Below are 24,270 nucleotides of genomic sequence, written 5' to 3'. Positions count from 1 at the left end.
ATAGTAACATTTACTTGTAGACACATTTTTTATGTAATTTAGAATGGCAAACAAGCTGACGTCCCACCTGATGGAAAGTAATAACCGTCGCCTATAGATATGAGCAGTACCATGAAATAACAGAGTATACTGTTTCGCCCATGATACCTCCCATACGTTGCCATTCCTGAGGACTCAGGTGTTATTCCTCTGTACCCAGTAAATTTATGATACCTACACATGATACTGTGGTCTACATAGTATGTGGTATTTTCAATCTAATGTAATCACGTAGTCGCAGTTTTTAACTGTATTTGTATTTCCACGATTAAAGAAGCAGTATTTCAACCAACTTGACCAAAAAAGGTTGCCAATTCGATTGTTCTTTTAATTTTTCTCCGTTACTTTAGAATTCCATCAGTTATTAATCGATTTGAAAAATTCTTTTTTTGTCTGTTACCCTAACAGATTGGTCCATAGAAATTTTATCAATAGCGGTTCAGTAGTTTAGTTTCAAAATTAAAACAACTGGCTTTGCCACAATTGAAGTCGGCATTTCGTGCAATCACAATCCTAATTTATTTGCAGTGTTAAATATGCAAAACTAAGTACATAACCCAACATTTATAAAAGATATATAAAATACAAAGATTTTATTCTTAAAAACACGTACATTTTGTAATTTATCAAAAAAACACATGTAAAATAATGTGTATATATGTATATACACACTCACTCTGTGTTTGGGTTCATTAATTTCTCGTTACATATCGTCATAGTCGTAGAATACTGACGGATCTTTATATGTAATATTTGTCACATCCGTCGGTATTCTACGACTATGACGATATATATGTTATATGCGGATAAAAAAAATTTAAAATAATATAGTAAAATAATTTTAATAAAGACAGTGAAACAAAATATAAATATTTATGTCTTTAATAATATTATAAAACACACATTTTGGTACAAAAGTAGACAAATAAAAATTTTCTTACATTAGAATACAAGATTAAATATAAGTCTGGCAATACAAAGTATAGATTAAAGATATGTGATATGATCCGTCGCAAAGTAGGGGTGGGTATTGCAATATCAATATATTCTAGTTACAATATCTATATATTGGTCCAATAACGAATATATTAAAAGTCGATATCCAAAAAACAATATTGGATAAGAGAGGATAAGACATTGGGATTCAACCGATATAGGCTATATCGACATGGACGATGACCTTTTCCCCACCATCAATGTCAGAGGAAACCAATATATAGATATCGGATCGGGATCCATACTACGCATGCTATCGCAAAGCAGCCTAATTTTGTTTTTAATAACACAACTTAAAATTGCGACTTACAAAATTAGAAACTAAACCGGTTGTTAAATTGACTATTAGCCCATTGCTAGTTATATGCGTAATGGGTGATAATAATATAATAATAATAATGAGATAATAACTGCCTGCGCTATCAGTTGAATATATGTAGTATCCAGGGGGAGCTGCCTGGAGGTCGATCTAATTGAGTACTCCTGTTATACGCCTTTTTTATGGGTGATAATGAAATATATAATAAAAAAATAGATAACTCCACCCGCGCTATCGGTATACACCGGCGGGGCACCGGTGAAGGATGATAGGTGAGGATGAAGCAGGTCAGTTAGCCCATCGTGACGAATTCAACAAGAATTGTTCACGATGGTTTCCAGGGGGAACCACGTGGAGGTCGACCTAATAGGGCATATTGCTAGCAATGGGGCTGTCAAACTCCATTGCTAAAAATCCTTTTCCCTCCTGTTATACGCCTTGTCATGTCGACGTAGTACCTAAAAATTGAGGTCGGGGAAAAAGGATTGTTAGTAATAGGTACCGAGGAGCTCCATCGCGGAGGGAGAAGGGGTTGTTAGTAATGGGGATTAGTAGCCCGATTGCTAGCAATACCCTGACAGGTCGACCTCCTGTGGTTTCCCCAGAAAACCATAGTGATTGATTTATTGTTAGATTTGCCACGGTGGGCTAACTGACCTGCTTTTCATCCTCACCTATCATCCCTCACTGGTGCCTCACCGGTGTATACCGATAGCGCAGGCGGGGTTACCATTCTATTATCCATCCATTAAAAAAAAGTAGCTCTATCGCTGGCAATCTACTTGATAAGATCGATCTCCACATGCCCCCCCGCCCCTCCTGGAAGCTATTATGGTTAATTTACAATTTGTCACGATGGTTTCACTGACCTGTTTCCATCATCACCCATCATCTCTCACTGTTGGCGACCACGTATGTCGATAGCACGAGACTACCATTCTATTATCACCCATTAAAAAAATCATCGTGGTTAATTCCTTGTGAGTTCCGTATACGGACTTTTCATCTTCGCCTATCATTTACTAGTACCTACCCACAAAAAACTATCAAAAAAATTAAAAAAAAAATGTGGATACCCGAAAACACTTAGATATCACAATTTGGGTATCTTCTGTCTCCCTTCCACCTCAATTAGAGAGCCAAATTAAGTACAGAGCTTCAGAAAATCTTCAGGATATATAAAATAAGGCCATTAGGATCGATTCTGAGGCACTATTTCTCTTAACCTATTATTTTTATACATTTTTTACTTAAATCTATAAAAAGTTTAGTTCATATGGGTTACAATCAGTAAATTGCTAAGTATTACACCATAAATAAATGTTTACTGAATAATTTCTATTAAATGCAAATAGGAAAACCGTATACCTAATTTCCTTTGGCATGATTGTTTTTTACTTCGCTGAGAGTGCAGCTGATCATAATCTAGTCTGTAAAAAAAAAATAATATCTTTTCAATTATTTTTTTTTAAATAAGTAAATTTTTAGTATGAACTCCTTGTAAGTATTTAACATTTACTTTTTAATTAAATACTAGTGTTTTGCCAGTATTTAAATAATTACCATTTTAAGAGAGTGTTCTAACAGTTATTCTTAAAGACAGTGTTATGTCTCCGTACCTTATAATTTCACTGCAATATCCCACCCTTCAAATCACAGCCATTCAAGTACTGTTGCTTTATGACTGAAACTCGAGTGGGACAGAGTTACCCAAGCAGACGACTATTGTACGAAATCTTTCTCTGATACCATCATCATCATCATTTCAGCCATTATTCGTCCACTGCTGGACATAAGCCTCCCCCATAGACTGCCATAAAGAACGGTCCTGAGCCACCTGCATTCTTGCAATGCATTTGAGATCGTCACTATCTAGAGGGGGGTCGTCCTACTGCGTTTGTCCGTATGGAATAGCCACTCAAGAACCTTTCTTTCCCATCGGTTGTCGGTTCTTCGAGCTATGTGACCAGCCCATTGCCACTTCAACCACTTCAACTTGCTTATCCTTCCACTTATGCTTATCCGTGATGACATATGGAACCAAAACATGGTCCTACACGATTGCTCCTATGAAAAATCTTCGAATAACTTTAAAATGTGCCGATGTTTTTACCCTGTTTGAAAATCATTAAAGCTTTTGGCAGACTTTGTATCTCGTATACATAATTCTTATAATTAATTGTGATTTCCACAACCTTATTGTGAATGACAGATATACACAAATACATACATGCACACACAAACAAAATAACCCACACAGGACTTATCACATTACGAATATTTGAAACAAGTTAGCACAAAACGTGATATACAAACAAATCAAGTGCATCCACATTACAATATTTACATTAATAATTTAATTCAGTTACCTAGCGAGGGATTGTTATTGTAATGGGGAATAGCGGCCCCAATGCTAATAATCATTATTATCATATCGTCATAGTCGTAGAATACTGAAGGATCTGACGAATATTACATATAAAGATCCGTCAGTATTCTACGACTGTGACGATATCGGGGGGAAAGGATTGTTAGTAATGGAGACTGAGAATCCCATTGCTAGCAATATACCCAACCAGGTCGACCTCCTCGCGGTCCGCCCTGGAAACTATCATGGTTAATTCCTAATGAATTCATCATGATGGGCTAACTGGCCTGTTTTCATTCTCATCTATCATCCTTCACTGGTGTTCCGCCAGATTATGCCGTTAGTGCAGGCAGGGTTACCATACCATTATCATTACACGTACATTAAAAAAGGTCCCTTCCCTCTGGAAAATAATTATAAATATGCCAATTTAGAGAAGGATTAATGAAAATAATATCAAAAGTAAACAAAATATCAATTTTTCAAACATATTTATTCATTTCTCGGTATAACTAAAATATATATAGTAGATATAGTAAATATATATATATATATATATATATATATATATATATATATATATATATATATATATATATATATATATATAGTTTTGCATCAAATCTCTGTATATATATATAATACTAATCAAGTAATCAGTGACATAGTTGGGGTGGAGGTTACTGCTACCATTGCTAGTAAAATATCCTGTCAGATCGACCTCCACACGGTCCCATCTGGATGGACAAACCATCGTGGTTAACTCGTCGTGAATTCATTACGATTACCTAAACGACCTGTAGGTCAACCATGAAATGAAATTCCGAATTTTCGGAATCAATTTCGTCTTTTTGTTCGTACCGAAATCGGTAACCGAAATAAAAATTTCTTTGTGGCAATCGAATGGCTTTGTTACATGGCGTATTAATTATTGGATCATGCTGTGTGCATATGTTGTGACAAGTTTACCTGAACAATAAATACATTAATGTAATTAAACTTGTATATTATATTTTAAGTTTGTATTTCTAAACTTCTGTTACGTGTGCCATATAAATAAAATAAAAAAAAATAGAAAAAAAAAAATTTGGTCATATATTATGTCCATGGTACTGCTCATGTCTATAGGCGACGGTTACCACTTTCCATCAGGTGGGCCGTCAGCTCGTTTGCCATTCTAAGTTGTATAAAAAAAAAGAATTTGAACACGTTATATTTTTTACTTTATTTTTTAACTTTGAACGTTTCGTGATAAATATTACGTATTATATTAATTAATCGACTTATTAATTACTAGCGATCCGACCCGGCTTCGCATGAGTAGATAGAATTTATTAAAATCAATACATACAATAAAAAAAAAAAGTTTTAGCCAATTCAACTGATCGGTTATTTTATAGCATTTTACATGTGATTCATTAGATTGATATAACTTTTGTATTTATGAACCGATTGAAATGAAACAAACACTGAATGTTAAATGGAGCAAACTGCAACGCATTAGTGATTCAAATCGGTTAAGCCGTTTCTGAGAGACAAACGGACAAAAATTCTAATAATCATTGTTTTGGGTTATGTTGCGTTTGTAAAGCATCCGTATAACAGTTTTCTTATATATCTTCCTACATGTGTAGAGACAGCGATCAGTTACGATTTTATTATATGTATTGATTGATAACTAAAATGTCCTACAAACCTATTTTAAGTACTAGTGTTTTATCACTGTTTTTCAAATTGAGAAATTAGTACAAAAGAAAGAGAGAAAACGCGTCAATTGCCAAAATAGGTTTATGGGAGATTTGACGTTTTTATGAATAAGGCGGCAAGACTATAGATAGGTACTTAAGTCGAGAATTGATTACATTATATAATAATTGTAGCAGATAATTTCATAAATACTTGAAACCAAGCTATTACAGAGTAATATTTTATGTTTCAAAAATAATTTTTAATATAGGTTCGTACATTACCATTATTTAGTTATATCTAGAGACATTCCTCCACCTTATTACGAATTTCGACAATACAAATAAACAGATTTTACTTCGCAAAAAACATTCATTTCAATCGTGACAAAATTAAATAAGTATTGACTATTCTTAATTTAAAACTATTTAAACGCACCGATAAGGCTCTAAAGACTAGTACTCAAAGCTGTAAAAAGCATTAATAAAAAAAAAAAAAAACAGATATATTTAAAAATAATCAATTTTAGAACGAGGAATCGTGTGTCTACAAGATTACGTTCTATAAATTCAAATGTTTTAAATTTCATGTCTATTGATGCGTTTTAATCGTTTTAAAATAAGAATAGATATAATTATAAATTGTATTTTTTAAATTATTTTATTACATCATAAGAATAAATATTCTGGATAGAATTGATACTTTCCTGAATTTACGTACTGACGTCATGCGTCCAACTCGCGCATTATATAAAGTCAGGGCTCGCAAGCGACAAAGTAGTGAGGGCGCACGTCTCGTTCACTCGCATGTGAATCGCGTGAGTCGTCCCATATCGTACATTTAAGGCGAATAAATTTGTCACAACCCTGCCAATCAACGTAAAGTCAGATGGCAAAGAGGATACATTTTGACGGCATAGTCCCATTCGCAAAGGAAATTAGATGGGTGTCATTTCTAGTCAGTCTATTGATTCTTATGAAGTCTACATTCTTAGACTTTTGTGCAGTATGAAAAAACGCGTTTACCAAACAGTTTAATAAGGTTTTTAAGCCGTTTTCTGACTGATGCTCCATCTAGATAATAAAGCAATAACAATCAAATAAAGAAGTCAATCCATAAATTGCATTGATATATGTAATTAAGCTACTTAATCTAAGCTTTATTAAAAAATAAAATAAAGTCAATACGTAAATAAATAAAATACATAAACAATCACTAATATTTATTTCATACACTTTATTTTCAGATCTAAAATGTAAACATGAGCGTAACTTAACTGTAGTATTATTAATTTATCTATTACTTAACTGACATGCGCAACACTTAATTCTACTTGTGATACCACAAAAAAAATGGATAATAATTTAAATATTGTTTAAAATAAAGCGTAAAATTCAGATCTAAGAATAATCAGTCAATTTATGCAATAAGAAATAAAAAAAAAAAAAAACAAATTCATAAACAGAAGCGTAAATAAAAATTTAAAATAAGTTAACCTATTTTTACACTAACATTTGTTACTAAACATCAAAATAGGTAGGTACATATCATGTTTAGAAATATAACTATGGCTTTAAATCGGTATTCAGTTAAATAGTTATAATATTTAAATTGATCTTATTTTTTATTTGGCTATTAGGAGAAAATATTTGACAGAATTCGAGCCTGAATGAGCTACTTCCTTTGCCTTGCTTTTTGTTAATGAAAAAATGTATTGAAGATAGTTACCTGGGGTCTCAATATGGAGGATAGAGGTATGGTCTTATAAGAGGAAACACTAACAAGTGTCCAGCTGTTAATTGAAAATAATAGTTCCAAATCCTTCCAGAATGGCGCTAGAGTAGCAAGAGTGTATGATATGAATTTAGCGGTTGTTAACGGAGTGAAGTGCGCCGAGTTTAAAAAAATTATTTTCTATTTAATGTATAATAAAAAGTTTAATAATGACATTTTATGGTAAAATTAATTATATACGATATCGTTGTTTTTTTTTTTTTTAATTTATATATTTTCTTTTGAAAAGTGCGTTATTAAAAGGAGAAAGTTTTGTTTTCCTTGTTTATTTTCTTCAAAATTTCTCCTTAGCCCTCCTGCTAATTTAACGCCTTTTGACGGACACTTTTTCATAAACAGAGAAGGTTCTTCTTACCTCTACCCTCTATAGGTCTCGTCTCTTGAATTTTTTTTTTTTTTATCTCTTTTTTAGAGTTCCTAAATAAAAACCATCTTAAAAAAGCTTTTTACTTATTTTTTCTACTTATATTTATAATAGAAACTTTAAATATAGGATAATATAGACAGCAATAGACTGTGGTGTGGTTACATTTGAAGCACCGATTGTTTTTAATATTGTATATACTTAGAAACAGGTATAATATTTATAGAAAAGCTAAGTAACATTTGTACAAGATTGCCAGTAGTAAGTAATTTAATTAAACAATATTTAGAATAATATATTATTTGTTAACGAAATACCATCGATTAATCTTGCTGTGTGGTTTCGACCTAGAATGGGCCACCCCTTTCTTTCTCGTGGGTGTTGTAAGACGCAACTAAGGGAATTTAATAATTGCAGGAATTTAATAAACAAACCCCCCCGACTGCCAAGAGCGGCATCAACTGGCAAAACCCCTAGAAGGTACCTAGGTTCAGCAGTGGACAGTAAACGGCTGATGTGGTGTGGTATGGTGTCCCGTAACTTATGATTGACTTATTTTAAATACTGTTTAATTAAATTATTAAATTTCAAGAAAAGTTTCAAAAATTTAAAGTAATTTACATTACCATAATTCTCCAATTTCCTTATAATAGTAAAAATAATACATGATAGAAAATAAATATGTGTTACTATAAATTAATTCGGATACTATAATTCTATAATTTAGAAGAATGCTGTACTTATAAATTTAGAAAAGAAATGTTTTTTTTTTTAAATAGGTAGGTACTTATGTATAATGGTATACTGTCAAAATTACACACCAGAAAGATGAGTATTTATACTCATTATAATAAATCCGTTGTCAAACATGTAATTATAATACAAACGAGAAAGTTCTCATGTATTAACTTATATGACTCTTTTATAGAGCTACTAATACATAGCAGAAAAATATCAAGATTGAAAGAATTGCGAAGTGTAACCTTACAGATCGCAGTTGGCGCCAAAACTTTCATAACCATAGACAATGAGTTTTAAAAAAGTTTGTAAAAATACTACTGCGCAAGTTACATATTATAAAATAATAATAAAACATTATCACTAAAATATTAAAATTGACACAGTACCAGATTAATGTTTTCAATTAAATAAAATGCTCTTGGGGGTGGCAAAGGAATACCATTCCCTCAGCTATTGTTATAGCATTCGTCCTTTTTTTTTTTAATAAATCGATCACATATCGTCACGAATTATAATAATAAATTATAAAAAAAAATAAAGAATACATTTTTTCCTGGCATTATATTTTGCTGAACAGTTTTCAAAGACTACAACGTTACAATGAATTCATTATTATCTACTATTTTAATAACTTTTAATATTTTACTTCCTTCATAAGCTGCTACTGCCTTGTTTACGGTCGTATGGCGTAGATTATCAATGGTGTACCACCAAAACTTCTTCCTGTTGCAAAATAAAATGGTAGTAAGTAGTTAAGTATTTAAACTATAGACGAATAACATCTACATGGAGTCTCGCTACAAACGCTGCGACAAAAAACAATACCCAAAAAAAATTACGTCGGCAGCGTATACAGATAGCGCAGGCGACGTCGCCATTCAATTTGAATCGTTAAAAAACTTAAAAGAGCAAATATCTGCTCAATAATAATAATAATAATAATCTTTATTACGGACTTTTTTGGTCCATTAAAATATTTCACTTTGTTTATTTGTATTCATTTATTTTTATTCAATATACTTCACTTTGTTAAATATGAGAATTAATTGTTATTTTCACATTAGTTTATTAGTTTTAATATAACAATTAAGAAATGTCTTTTATGTTAAAATATAAATTTAATACCTAATTATAAAATAGTACTTATAAAGCATGCAGAATAGAAAGTATCTTACCTTTTTAGGCGAAACAGCTTTAGTTGTATGCCTTCGCATTAAGCCAGCCAAGGATAAGCTCCAAGCAATTAAACTACTATTTTAGTATTTTTTAGAAGATTTTGGTAGTTGTTTTCTATAATGACAAATTATCGAAATTATGAAAAGCAAATCCCTTATATGATCACATGCTTAAAATCCAATAATCCCAAGCCACTTTTAAAAATACATTCACTTGAAAAAAAAATATCAACAGAGTAAAATTTCACTTTTTTTAATATCTCTATTTTTTTACAAAAAAAAAAGTTCATTGACGTTTTGCTAAAATAAAAAAAAATATATTTCTTTTAAATATAATATACTTTTTCAAAATTATTATATTTCTTATTCCTTACGTATGATTAAAATCCATTTATTTGTCGCTTTAATATCTGTTACCATTTATCAAATCTGCTATACCATAGTTATTATTTATCGGATAAACTATACATAAACTGAATTTGTCGTAAAGAGTACACAAGCCGAAATCCAGTAGTTAACAGTACTCACGACACTAAATAACTTTCCTTGACGAACGTAGTCGAAATGTCATTTTTTTTATATTTCAAGTGATTTCATTAGAAATTTTAAATTTATATTTTAACTGTGCTTTTTCTAAAAAAAAATCTTTAGTTTTATGAATAGGTACTATCATTGAGTGTCGACTTAGAATACCCATATAGGAGGACATTTTTGGTCATTTTTTTTTTTTAGTACGTTTGTTCCGTTGTGGAACAGGCTAAGGTCGGAGACCATGCTGCCTAGTCTTTAAAATGATAATTTGTCTGGAATATTTTTTGGTCATTTATGAATGTCAATATTTTTTTTAATCCCACCATCTCATTCAGCAAGCAAAAGAACAACCGTTAGCTCAATAACAATTAGTTGTTCCTTAGAACGAATGAATTAATGAAAACTTTATATATTAAGATAAAAAAAAAAATCTCGTATTTTTTTTTTTTCAAATATTTATTCTACATTTTTCGATCGTCTTAAATATGTAACAACAACAAAATATACAATATTGATATAATTGTAACAACGACGATTATAACAAAACAGTTTTTACACACCAGTATTTTATTGTGAGGGTGACCGTGTACATTTAATATTTTTGCATTTTATTCAAAAAAAAAAAAAACATTAGTGGTGAATTTTAGAAATTGATTTTTTAATTAAAAAAAAAAAAAACAGTTATAAAACTAGTGAAGAACTAACAAGGGAGTAAACTCTTACGATTAAAGAATTAATTATGAATTCGGATTAAACTTGATAAAGATATCGCGTAATAACGAAAAAGAGAACATATTAATGACTCTACAGAAATAAAAACATTTCTTTGTAAAACAAAAATATGAATTTAGTTGTGAAAACAATATTTTTCATATAATACTTGAATAAAACTAAATAATTTGCTAACAATTATGGGTTTATTTATTTGCAAAAAAAAAAAAAATCACAAGACAATTGATTGTGCATATGCAAAAGAATAAAAGAAGTTTGCCTTGTTGAAAGAAACAGGATATGGTATGAATTAAGCTGAAGGAGATATAGTATGCCCAAATGTTTGTACTACAAAAGATGAAGGAATGGTGCCATTGTCTGGATTACAAATTTACATTGCATATTATAAAACACCTTACCATAGACAAAATAATAAAACTTTATTTTCTATCATCATCACAGTCATGATAAAGTGAACGGTGCACTAAATACTATAAATTGCTAAAATTTTTTTTTTTATAAAATAATAAATTAAGGTCACCACTCACAAGAAGAGTTTTTTTTTTACAATTTACGCTTGATCCGTGAGTATTGTAAGTAGTAGTAGTACGGTAAAAAGACATTGTACAAGCAAACAAATATTTTTTTTTTTTTTTTAATAAAATATACTTGTCAAAATTAGTAAGAGATATAGGATCAGATATAGGATCAAAATGAAAAATATATATAACCAATATAAGAGTACAATAAAAGAAATAAAAAATAAGTAATTCGTCGAATTGAGAATATTCTTCTTCACGAAATGGATTATTCGGAAAAAAGAAATACTAATAACGAAGCAGCCTGTCCGATAAGGGCTTATTAAAAAAAAATCGGTTGAAGATATTTTAAAGCTAAAACAGGCACTATAATCCTACCAAAAATACTCACAGGTCGAATGGATACATTTTGAACCATTAATATTACACTCACAATAAAGCGGATTATATTTCAAAAGCGAACAACAAATTGCTTTCATTTTGACAACCTTTTATAGCGATTATTATTGGGGATAAACATGAACTAGTAGCTATTGGTCGACTTACGCAGGCAACACTGAATTTAATAGTTATATTGAAAAACGTTTTTATACTTAATCGAAATTTTGCAATTGTGAATAAAGAAAAAAAGGCTTTTTTAATATCAATTTTTTTTTTCTAAATTTGTACTATGCAAACAATATTTGATATGCCAATTACGTAGGTACTCTTAATTATGGACGTATTTAACGAAATGGAAATGGTAAAGAAAAAATTATTACGAAAACTTGGTGAGCTACAAAACGATAGGTTTTTTTTATTATTAAGATTAAATCTTAGATTAACGACATATAGATGGAGTGTTTCCTTACAAACGCTTCGCCAAAAAGAGCCAATATTTTAATTAGCGTGCGTGAACACAGAAATTAGAATATACAAAATGAATATTGCAAAAATATGCTGAAAAATAAAAACAATATATTATTATTATGTGTTTATTCGAAACAAGGGGGTAGATAGAGCATCATGATCGATAATGCTTGGCTTCACCGACTTTATGACTTGAAAAGTATATTTATTACGAAAATCACTAAAAATGTTTGTAACTTTCATTTATATATGAATACTAGCTGACCCCGCAAACGTTGTTTTGCCATATACATTATTTCTAGAAAATAGTTTTTTTTAGGGGTGGGTCACCCTTATCATTGAGGGGTATAAAAAATAGATGTTGTCCGATTCTCAGACCTACCCAGTATGCACACAAAAGTTCATAAAAATCGGTAAAGCCGTTTCAGAGGAGTTTGGTAACAAACACCGCGACACGACAATTTTATATATAAGATTTATTAGTATATAAAATACATGTAGATATATATATAGCCGAGGCAATTATATATATATATATATATATATATATATATATATATTACATTAGTAAAAATTAATATAGATACGTATTTGAAAATATCTATCTGATCTGAGGAATTTTGAAGCGTAGCGTAACACTGGAAAACGGTGAGCTGTTTTTTTTTTAAAAAATACGCCTCAGTCAAAGTTAGACAGGTACGCTGAGCGTTTTCGGGACGTTTTTTACTCTCGACTCTCCATCTAGATGCCTATGATCTAAGATTGAGATTAAATATTCACTTGCACTCGTATCTTATTTTAATCAACAACCAGTTGTTAAAAATTCTAATGTTTACTAAATGTGTTGATAAGATCAGTCGTTTTGCTGAACATTATTGGATGAATTCAGTCATAACTTTTCTATTAAGGCTTATTTCGTATTTTTAGTATACACTTTTCTATATAAACACTCAGCTTGTGGAATGAGCTGCCTGCCGAGATTTTCCCAAGAGACTACAGCATGGGATTCTTCAAAAGGGGGGTAAAGAGGTTTCTTCAGGGTCGGTAACGCGCGCGTAATACCTCTGGTATTGCAGGTGTTCATAGGCTATGGTAAGCACTTACCATCAGGTGGGCCGTATGCTTGTTTGCCACCTCAGTGGTATAAAAAAAAATAATTCATAATAATTTTGATAAAAGATTCAGTCCTTTAAAAATATTTACGTGGACCGAATGTATTTTGTTCTTTAGTCTCTTTAAAAATAAGAAAAAAAAGGAAATTTAAAGGGCCCTCTTACTAAGCATCACGCTTTTAACCTTATATGACTTCTGATTTATTTTTTATTATAACTTTACACTACACTCAACGCCCGTGTGTTTGCGTGAAATTTATGGTAACCCCTTTTTAATAGATGGCAACAATTCCACTTCTTACCTGTCTACATACTTACGTGAACCACAAGTTTTTTAAACACAAGTAATACATAAGAACGATAAAAATATAAAATTTCATTTATTTTAATATTATTTTATAATCTAACAGAATGCAATGTTGTTATTTTTAGTAAAAAACATGCCTATTAACTTTATTCCAATTACGAAATAAGCCTTTTAAAGTTTTTTTTTTTTATGATTAACATGATCATGGCTACGACACTAAATGTTGCTAGAACGAAAATTTAAAAAACAGGTCCGCGATTTGGCTTCAGTTTCACGAACTGCACACATCTAGCGTTCCATTTTTGAATTCAACAATACAAACGGAGAAGAGAAGACAAAACGAAACCACCACACAATAATCGACGATACACGACTGGTTTTATTGCTAGAATTTTATTAAAGAAACACGAACCGCTCACTAGCGTAAGCTGTTACCTTCCTCGTAATGGAAGCACCCATTGTTGTGATACAAATTGCCTTTACGCGTAATCACATAAGTTCCACTAAGAAGCCAGCGTCAGAATGTTACGAGAACACGAAGCGTTAATTACAAAATGGCCTTTTTTATCATTTGTAGTCATTGTCTACTTTTTCTTTCAAGTGCATCTATATCCCACCATTCAAGCAGCGTCCAAGAACAAATAGCATTTATTAAATATATTAAATATAGCAGAAACAGGCTGTAAATAATGTAATCATATTAAAATGTAGATCAGGCGTGTTAGTAACGCGCATGAGCAGAAAAATTAATGGCACAATTGTCATGTCTATGGACATTAAAAAAAAAATCTTTTAGGTATAATTTTGTCAATTATTTTTTAACACAGAATCATAGACTCTGTGTGGAATCTTGATTTTGCTACTGTAAACTTACCCCCTTATTTATAACAACTAAAAAACCTTCTACAAACCTATTTTAACTATTATACTATTTTGTATTTTTTTTATACAACTTAGAATGGCAAACAAGCTGACGGCCCACCTGATGGAAAGTGGTCACCGTCGCCTATAGACATGAGCAGTACCATGGACATAACACACAGACTGTTTCGCCCATGATACCCCCAATGCGTTGCCATTCCTGAGAACTCAGGTGTTATTCCTCTGTACCCAGTAAATTCACGCTTCAAATTAAGAATTTTACACAAAAGAAAGAGACAAAACAGTTCAATAGTTTATGAGAGATTTAACGTTTTTATGAATAAGGGGGTTAGTGTATTGAAACATTTTTGTTATTTCTTAGTCTTGAAATAGATAGTCAATCAATAAAAAAAAACAATAACAGATATATTTTTCTAAACAATAATTTTATACATATTTTAATTGTACCTTTAATTTTTTTAAATGTTAGTAAGCTAGTGTAGCACGCACGTTATTTTACAAATCGCGGCAAAGAACATGAATAAAACCATACAGAATGCCACAGATAACGAAGCTTGCGCAATAGACGCCTTTGTATATTAAAATGTTACTGGAAATTGTAGCCAAGTTGTTTACTGGCATTATGCATTTATTTCATGTGTCCCATAACCATATGATAAAAATAAAAAACATATGTTGTGCTGGGTTAGTAATTATTGAACATTTTCAAGCGTGGTCGATTAATAAAGTTGTAAAATTGTTGCAATTATATTCATAGTGATATAATACTTAAATAAACAATATAACAAAACTATGAAATGAAATAATTATTACTAATTCAAATGTACATTTTAGTTAGTAATAAATATTATTTGATAATTGTAAGTGTTGCTAATAGCAACGTGCTAGTGGATAAATGTTGCCAGTATTCAAAAGTTAGGTCTAAAATAAATAATATCTCGAGATGTCACTATTCCATAGACTAGGCATCTTCAACGGCTATTTTAGAAAAACAAAATATTTGGAATATATTAAAAGAAAAAAGTATATATTTAAAATAAAAAAAAACGTAATAAGCTACTTTTTAATTCTCAATTAAAAAAAAAATAATGATCGACCACGCTCCGCAATATGGGAAATATTCTGTCAACTTACCACTTCACTTGTGAGACAGTTAATGGTGGAAGGGGGCACGGTGCGGGGCGGCGGCGGCGGGCGGGGGGAACGCCTCCCGTCGCTGTGGGTGACACCTCGAGCCGGGGTTATGGGGTAGCCTGCAATTAATTTTAATTTTAGACTATTTTTTGCAGGTGCAAAGAACAAACGCGGTATTTCCTACATTTTTAATGTGGCTGAGGTAGTTACTACCAAATGTATTGAAATTAAATATGTTATAATCAACTTTAAAAATGGAATAGAAATATGTTTTTTTTTCAGGGTCTAAAAAGGTGAACAGAGCCGACCTAAGCCGAGACTGCCCGACGGTTTTTAATGTTGCCGTTCATCTCATGTTGCCATGTTGTCACGAGGGTCCTGGATGTCTTATGTTTTCTTTTTTTCCCTTTGAAAGTAAGAAACTTGTCTAGGAACATCAAATAGGCTAAGTGCAAACCTGCATCAGCTAGGTTGTCATTCTAAAGTGCTTAATTACCTTATATTGGTATAATATTTCCGTACCTTGTTCACTGCTACTGGATTCGGTGAAGCTGGGCGTTCCCTCCGTCCACGTGGGCGTGGAGCCCTCCACAGACGCAGGCGGGGTCCAGCACACACTGGACATAATAATACAGTTGTAATCTAATTAATATATTAAAATTGTAACTAGACGATGTCTGTACATAGAATTACAAAAGAAGCAAAGACACAATTTCACACCAATTTCATATGCGCACGATATTTTTTTAAGAGATCGATTTCACATTAATAAAATTGCCATTAACAATTGACCTTAAATCAAAGTATCCAATATTTTAAGTCACGATATAACATATCTGTGTTTCGTACATAGTATCATTAAAATCCGTTTAGCAGTTTTAGCGCAAAAGAGTAACAAAGATCCATACATTCTCATATATTTTGTATTTATAATAGTGTAGTAGTAAGATTTGAGATGGAGAAGAACTTAAACTGCTGTTATGGCGGCCAATTAAACTAAACTATCATTACCATGCGGACAATGTCGCAAGTAAAAACTAGTATGTGAAAATATGAATTACCTGGCCTCATTACTTCTCGCGCTGCTTAACGCAGCCGGCGTCAGCGCGAGCGATGACGCGGACGAGGTAGTCATAACGCTAGCCGCGCTCGACGCGCCGCGCCGTCTGCCCGACGCACTCGACGACGTGGTCGATGACGAGTTAGTGCGACTCGTCCGCGGCGGTGGCGCCTCCTCGAACGGCGGTGGCGGGGTTGAGCAACAGGATAGCGGGGCTGCAGCTGACGGGAAACTAGCGTTACTAGGTATAGTCACTAGCGTTGTAGGAGCTTCGACTAATAATGACCGACTGAGACGTAGATTACAGTTCTGTTGTACTACATGGAGTTATAGATGACGATCCGTCCCGAACATGTCTCGTGGAGCCAAATGAGTTTAGGAATAAAAAAGATTTAACATCTACAAAGTGCATTACTAAATATAGTGTGATAATTGTAAGTCACAACTAAACAAACAACGAGCATAGTATATATTGTCAGATACAAACTACAAGTAGTAAAAGGTTAGTAAATTAATATTAATAAATGGCAGTAACAGGAAACAAGTAGGCAACATTAAACATAGAGGATTTACATCGCTACGTAAAAAAGCAAACTACATTCTAAGAGAAGAACAAGTACAATATCTACTGGTTAGTAAAAAAGTAGAAATTTTATGAAATAATCTGACGATTTTTTTTTTCTAACGATTTCATTTTCAATTCAACCCTTATTTTTATACTTTTGTAATCAACATTCCAAAATTTTGCTGTCACTCAACAACGCAGTACAACATTTAAAAATTTTGCCGTAATTTATAAAATCTCTTCAATGTCCTTTTTCATTTTAAATATCTTTCTCTTTTCCGATCTCTTTTTGAAACTACCCTTTTTCTTCTGTCTTGCAACTTTTTTTGGCACATTCGAATCAGATTCCGTTGTTTCGGAAAACTTTTTGATTTTCTCGTGTACATTACCACTAATTGATTTAGATACAACTGGAGCGATGACAGTTATATTCAGTAAATAATTGGACTTTTTATCACTTGAACTAGTACTGCCATGACTAAATTCAATTGGTTCAAATAATTTTTTGGTCTCTTTTACAAGCGGCTTTGCTATTTCTGGTGTCTTTTGTGACTTTTTACTATCTTGTGACGAAGATATAGAACTCCGTCTAGAACTATTCTCCGAGTCCGATTGAAGTTTCCGTATATGTTTTTGGAACATGTCAATTTTTGTTTTAGCCTTTCTATGGCAAACAACTTCGTCTTTAGTCATTCCTTTAGAATGTTCTTCAGAGTAAGGTTTAATCACTATATTGGGTTTTGGCTTCTTTGCATCTTGTATACGACTTTTATCTCTTTTAGACTGATTAAGATTGAGCCGTTTAGTCAAACCCGTTATTATTCCAGATTTTGAATCATTTTTCTCCAGTTTGCTCTCATTTCCCTTTGGTTCATTTTGTTTGGATTTTTTTTCTGTGCCTGATACTTTTTTCAGGTTTTTTGCTGCTGAAATTAAATCGGAAGATTTCACGTTGTGCACACTAACCTTCTCAGCAGATAATTCAAGACAGACCGGAGATTTTCTCGTAATTTTATCACCAATTTGGCTAACCATTCCTTTTAGAAACTCTGAAGGACTTTTAGATTGCGTGCCTTTGGTTTCTTTAAGTTCATTTTCATTCATTTCGTAAACTATGATTCTTTCTTCACTACTAGACTCTGTAAGCGATATATCATCATAGTTTCCAGTATCCAAGTGTTCTATAACTGCTTTATCAATATTAAACTTAGCCATCATTGTAGTTTGAGCAATCAAATCTTTGCCGGGATACGACCTTTCCGTAATACTGTCTCCCTCTTCAACAAAATCTAAAAAAGAATTGGAAGCGACCAATTTGGTCACTCTAACTGAATGTTCGGACACAGACGGCGCAATGTGGCATGCAATAGGCTGCTTAAATTTAAAATCATGCCCATAGAAGCAGAAATCGTCGTCACTGCTCGTTATTGGTGTTTGCGGTGGGATGTCGTTAACGGATATGTCTAATTTGGGATAATCACCTTTCATGTCGAGACTGGATGACTGCGAGTTTGCACCGCCACGTTTCGCTTTAGGCGAGCCCCTGGGCGGTACAGGGGGTGGTACTCTCTGTTTCTGAGAGCCCTTAAGGACAGCCGGGAAGGCTATATCTGGTTCTGACGATGCTGTGGTCGTCTTAGAAGACGACACTATAATTTTGGCGGCAGTGGCCACTGGTGACGTCACTGAGGTCGGTGTTATATGTGCTGTGACGTCAGACAGTGACACTGAAGGGCACAAAAACAACTCGTCAATTTGTATAGATTTATTCAATAAGGTACAAACGTAAGTTTTGGCACGTCCAGAGTATAATGTTAACAATAAAAAATATTTAACAAACAAAATATATTTGTGTATTAAAATGGAAGCGTAGTTATGATAGACAGTCGATACAGTTTAAAAATCCAAAATAGCGTGTTTGTATTTATATTTTTTAGATGGGGCTTGACCGTCAACGAGTCGTATTTATTATTGGTGCATATTTAAAGATTGGTGACGTTCAGAAAATAATAATGAGCATGCAAGTTTTTTAGGTATCAGGTACAAAGAAAAATGTGAAAGTATACCCAATAGTAACAGATCCGAGATCGATAGCAGCGTGAAAAAATAATATATGACAAGTTTACTGATTTGGGGGGGACACAATTGTCTAGTAAAAAGCAAAAAGCGTAGCAAGGGAGCTAATGGGAATTAGTAACTTCGATATTTATAAATATTTTGTTGTTAATTTTGAAATTAACTTAATAGATAATAAGGCAATGGGCGATTCTATAATCTGTTTCTAAAGAATTTAATGAAAAAGTAATTTGTTATTGTTGAAACAATCACAGAAAGATTTTAACAAATTGCCACATTCAAAAATTCGATCGATCGATATTTTATTTGTACTATTATTGGAGATCAGTAGATTTACATTTTCATTAATTTCTATTGAATCAGATTATAACTACACTGATACAGCGGAATCCTGTGTCTAATGCAAGCAATAAGCAGGCATTAAAAATCTTTGAGACACAGGACACACATAAAATGCCCCTTGCTATACTTTTCATTTTTTTTTTAAAGGGCTAAGGAGTTCCATTTATATATTTATCTATAAAAAAAATTGTGATTTGCGCATGTTTTCAAATTGCAGTGTCATTTAAGAACTTCAAAAGTAGGTTAATGAGGAGCCCAGAAATTTAATTACAATTTTAAAAGTCTAATAAGACGAAGACACAATAACATACTGCCGTACATATATAGTGTATACCTATATATTTTATAATTTGTAAGCATGGCAAATAAGATTTATATGTCGGCTAAATATTTTAGTTTATCATTTGTGATATAAAAAGAATTTTCTTGTTGGATTTATAAGGCAGATACGAATAGGCAAAGAAACTTGTCTGTACAGCTATAGGTATAACACACAACGTAAAATTTTATACATCAATCCTGAGTCTCACCTGCTTTCAATCCCGCTGCACCGCTAGATCCAGCAGCGCCTAATCCGGTAGCGTGAAATGTTAGTTGACAAGTTATTTAGATAGAAAATATATATATACAAGTATATTTTTAAGTTTTTTTTTTTAGCGTTAAGGATAAATACTAACAATATACATAGATATTAGCAATAAACAAATATCAATAATAATAATAAAAATTCGCGCCGTTTCTTTTATGCAACTTAGAATGACAAAAAAGCTAACGGCCCATCTAATAGAAAGTGGTAACCGTCGCCTATAGACATGAGCTGTACCATGGACATAACAGAGTATACTCTTTCGCTCATGATACCACCCGCGTTGTCATTCCTGAAGACTCGGGTGTTATTACTATGTACCGTGTAAAGTCACTGTCATATCCCACCCTTCAAACCGAAACAGTGTATCGCACGTTACTGTGAAACAAAGACATAAAAGCAAAAACCCTACTTTAATATGAAGTTTTGACATCGATAATTCCTATGATATAAGAAACTATTTATAGATGTCTACATGTCTGTTATAAATCCCTACCCGCACTTCTCGGGTGAAAAAGTGATTGTTAGTAATGGAGACTAAGAATCCCATTGCTAGCAATATACCCAACCAGGTCGACCTCCTCACGGTCCCCCCTGGAAACTATCATGGTTAATTCCTGATGAATTCATCATGATTGGCTAACTGGCCTGTTTTCATTCTCATCTATCACCCTTCACTGGTGCTCCGTCAGCGTATCCCGTTAGCGCAGGCGGGGTTAACACTCCATTTTCATCCAATACCCGCACTTCTCTTTCATAAATATGATTAACAATAGTAATGTTTCATTTGTCAAGAAGTTTTTTTTACAGACAAATTTAACATTTAGACAAATTCTGAATAATGAATCTTATTAGTGGAATTGCCAAGTCATTATAATTGTTAAAGGAATAAATATGTCTATAATATTGAATGAATGAATGAATATTTATTTGTGTGCGAAATATGTGGACTTAATATTATTTTATCTATCTGTATATTTACCATATTCCTTGCAAATAAATATTCATTCATTGACACGGTCACTATAAATGTTGATAGGTAATTAATTAGATAAACAATTTATAACAAACTCGTTAAATAGCCGCTTCCATACACACTGACTAAAATAACAAACTTGGTACTACATGAGTTGTCACTTGGCATTTTTTTTTTACATTATATGTTTTCGATGTTTTGATATCTTTTTGATCTAAAATTATCAATTAGAAAACTTATATCGAGAGACTTGTATTATTTTTTTATTATTATTATGAATTAAAATGTCATCGATGTTTTATTTATATATATATATAAAGATCTAAAATTGTTTTACCATATACAATTTCTAGAACTATACATAAATATATCGTTATTATATTCAATTGTCATCTTGCAATTTGAAATATAAAAATTGCAATTAAACAACAGATTGTAAAAGCTGAAACTTTGAATTTGTATGTATTTTTCAATGCTAAATCATATTTAAATAAAAATAAAAAAATTTGCAAAAAAATAAAAAAAAAATTTTATTATTATTAAAAAATAAAAAAAAATATGCACACAAAATTTCATGAAATATTTATTTATATATATATTAGAAGATAAATCTCATCTCACGGTATTTGTGGTTGCACTCCTACGAAACGGTTCGACAGATACTTATGAATTTTTTTATGTATATTTGGTGAGTTTGAAAATAGGTCGAAAAGTATATTTCGGGTCTGCTAATATATATATCTCAGAGCTGATGATCGTGCGAGATCAGTGTTTTTTGTCCATTCCAAAAAGTGCTCAACTTGCCTAAAGAAGTTTTGGCTTAAAAAAAAATAACTTCTTTTGAATGAATGGGGATATCATTAGAATCCATACGTCATTCTGAGTGGAAAGGGAAATATAAAAATAAAAAAAAAAAAATCAATAAGGCGATTGTGTAACGTAATTTTTTAATCTATACTTATAATAAATCTGTAGAGAGGTCAATTCTGTACATGAAATATATTTCAAAAATAACTATCAGCGGGTGATTAGTGATCGATACTGATGCCAAAAATGTAATCAGTAAAATTTTTGTCTGTCGTCTGTATGTTCGTCATAGAAATAAAAACTATTCGATGGATTTTGAAGAAACTTGGTACAATTATTCTTCATACTCCTGGGCAGGTTATTAGTATACTTTTCATCACGCTACGATCAAAAGGAGCAGAGCAGTGAAGGGAAATGTTGGGAAAACGGAAATTACTCCATTTCTAAGCTTCCGTCGCGTGTGTAGCCTTAATGGCCACGTTTAAAAATGGTAAAACTCCACCCGTGCGACGCCGGGACGGGCCGCTAGTGTAAAATATTTTTTTTAACAGGGTAGTCGTGTCTTCTTTTTCATATGTTATGTAATAGAAAAATAAAACATTTGTATTAAAATAAAATTGCTTTAATTCAACTTTATATACACATTTTCGTCAAATACAAATACAGCATGTATGAGTCATAAAGATAAATTATACACAAAACATCATACATCCACATTCCATACAATAAATGTGAAAATTGTGAACGTATTTTACAATACAGGGATGAAGTCAAAATCGTCAGCATCCTTCTTAGAGGTCTCTACAGGCGAAACTGAACATTGTGTCCATTCACATAGACCGGCTAAAAGAGAGGAAATTTCGATCACGTTTAAATTAAAATTGTAAGACCATTGAAATAAGGTTTATTTTTGCATTTCACTCTTTTTAACGGCTGTCTAGCATTCTTATAAATAATAATTAAAGATTGTTTCCCACAAAAACCGACTTTAACCCTTTTAGTGACATTAATTTTTACTCATATCTACTTGAAAATGCCAAAGAAATCTTTGTCGTGTTGATGTCATTTGCCCTTGTCTCTAAAAAAACTGTATCTCCTCCAAAAATTATCCAATTTTAATATTTTTTTTTTACAGCAACCTAAACAGCGACGGATTTCACGTGCGCTATGACGCTCGTGACACTTTTAGTTGCAATGCGCACGAGCGCGATGGCGCTCGTCGGCACTCAAAGGGTTAATTGTGACAAAATCAGTTATTTTGATTTAGAAACTAAATTACTGAACTGTTATTGATAAAACTTCTCTTAGACAGAACTGTAAGTATATATCCTTTTAGATAAATATAGAATTTTCCAAATCGGTTCACAACTGACGGAGATATGAGGTAACAAACATAAAAAAAAAACCGAATTAAGAACCTCCTACTTTTTGAAGTCAGATAAAAAACGATATGTATTGAAATATTTTTTATGTAATTTATAAAGGCAAACAAACTGACGGCCCGCCTGATGGAAAGTGGCAACCGTTTTAATATATTTTATATATGATAGATCAGTCTAATGATATGTTTATGGTTTTTTTTATAGGTGAAAATGTTATGGTAACCCCGCCTGCGCTATACGCCTGCGCGGATACGCTGGCGGAGCACCAGTGAAGGGTGATTGATGAGAATGAACATATGTTTATTGTTGTATAAATACGTTATTACTTTACAATCCCTAACTTTTTACTGCACCGCTTACCTATTTCTCTGCCTATCCAATGGTTGACTGGCAGAGAACACCATCCGGTGTCAAATCCACCAAATGTACATACAATAACTCTGTGCATTAATGTTTAAATAAATAAATAAATAGATAAAAATAAACCTTATTACAATGACCCAAAACATTATTTTAAACGCAACCAGTCCGCTCTCCTCTCCCAGCCGGTCTGTGTGAACGGTAACTAATTTCAACATGTTTCGTTTTGGTATTTTTGGGAAAACAGAAGTTTTGCGAAACAAAAATAAAAGAAAAACAAATAAAATATAATATTTAAAATAATAATAGTAGTTCTCAGTTCTTATAAGACAATTCAAGTACATTATTTACTTTTATATGAAATAGAAATAATCATTTGCATTCTACCCTGTATCGACCTGTATTTGTGACTCGTAGACAGATATGATCCTATAAATATGACTTAGTGTCATAGTTCTTTATTTCCCATTTGACAAATAAGTTACTTGACGCATGTAAATCAACTTATTACATTTGTCGTTTCTGACAATTTGGCAAAATAAATAGAAGGGAATTGAAGGGATTTAAAA

At 32.1% G+C, this 24,270-nt stretch overlaps 1 protein-coding gene across 13 annotated transcripts in view; it reads right to left on the bottom strand.

The window, feature by feature from the left end:
• Positions 1-1,577: 1,577 nt before the first annotated feature.
• Positions 1,578-24,270, bottom strand: part of LOC113515266 (phosphatidylinositol 4-phosphate 5-kinase type-1 alpha-like) — a 74,816-nt gene continuing 52,123 nt past the window's right edge. For 2 of the 13 annotated variants that reach the window (XM_052897983.1, XM_052897982.1), the window contains exons 14-15: positions 20,121-20,159; positions 16,854-18,899 (exon numbers count right to left, since the gene is read on the bottom strand). In XM_052897983.1, coding sequence (XP_052753943.1) covers positions 17,401-18,899; positions 20,121-20,159 — 1,538 coding nt within the window. In that variant the 3' untranslated portion in view covers positions 16,854-17,400. Of the gene's footprint in view, positions 2,785-4,928; positions 9,031-12,647; positions 14,138-15,547; positions 15,667-16,069; positions 16,165-16,608; positions 16,829-16,851; positions 18,900-20,120; positions 20,160-24,270 lie in introns of those variants that run through there. The other 11 variants (XR_008253192.1, XM_052897991.1, XM_052897990.1 and 8 more) reach the window with 11 other exon arrangements.

The sequence above is a fragment of the Galleria mellonella genome, unplaced genomic scaffold, assembly GCF_026898425.1.
Source record: "Galleria mellonella isolate WM207_F2 unplaced genomic scaffold, CSIRO_AGI_GalMel_v1 utg3966, whole genome shotgun sequence".
In the NCBI taxonomy this organism is placed as follows: Eukaryota; Metazoa; Arthropoda; class Insecta; order Lepidoptera; family Pyralidae; genus Galleria; species Galleria mellonella.
The sequence above is the reverse complement of the archived record's forward strand: the minus strand, read 5'-3'. Positions and strand labels throughout refer to the sequence as shown.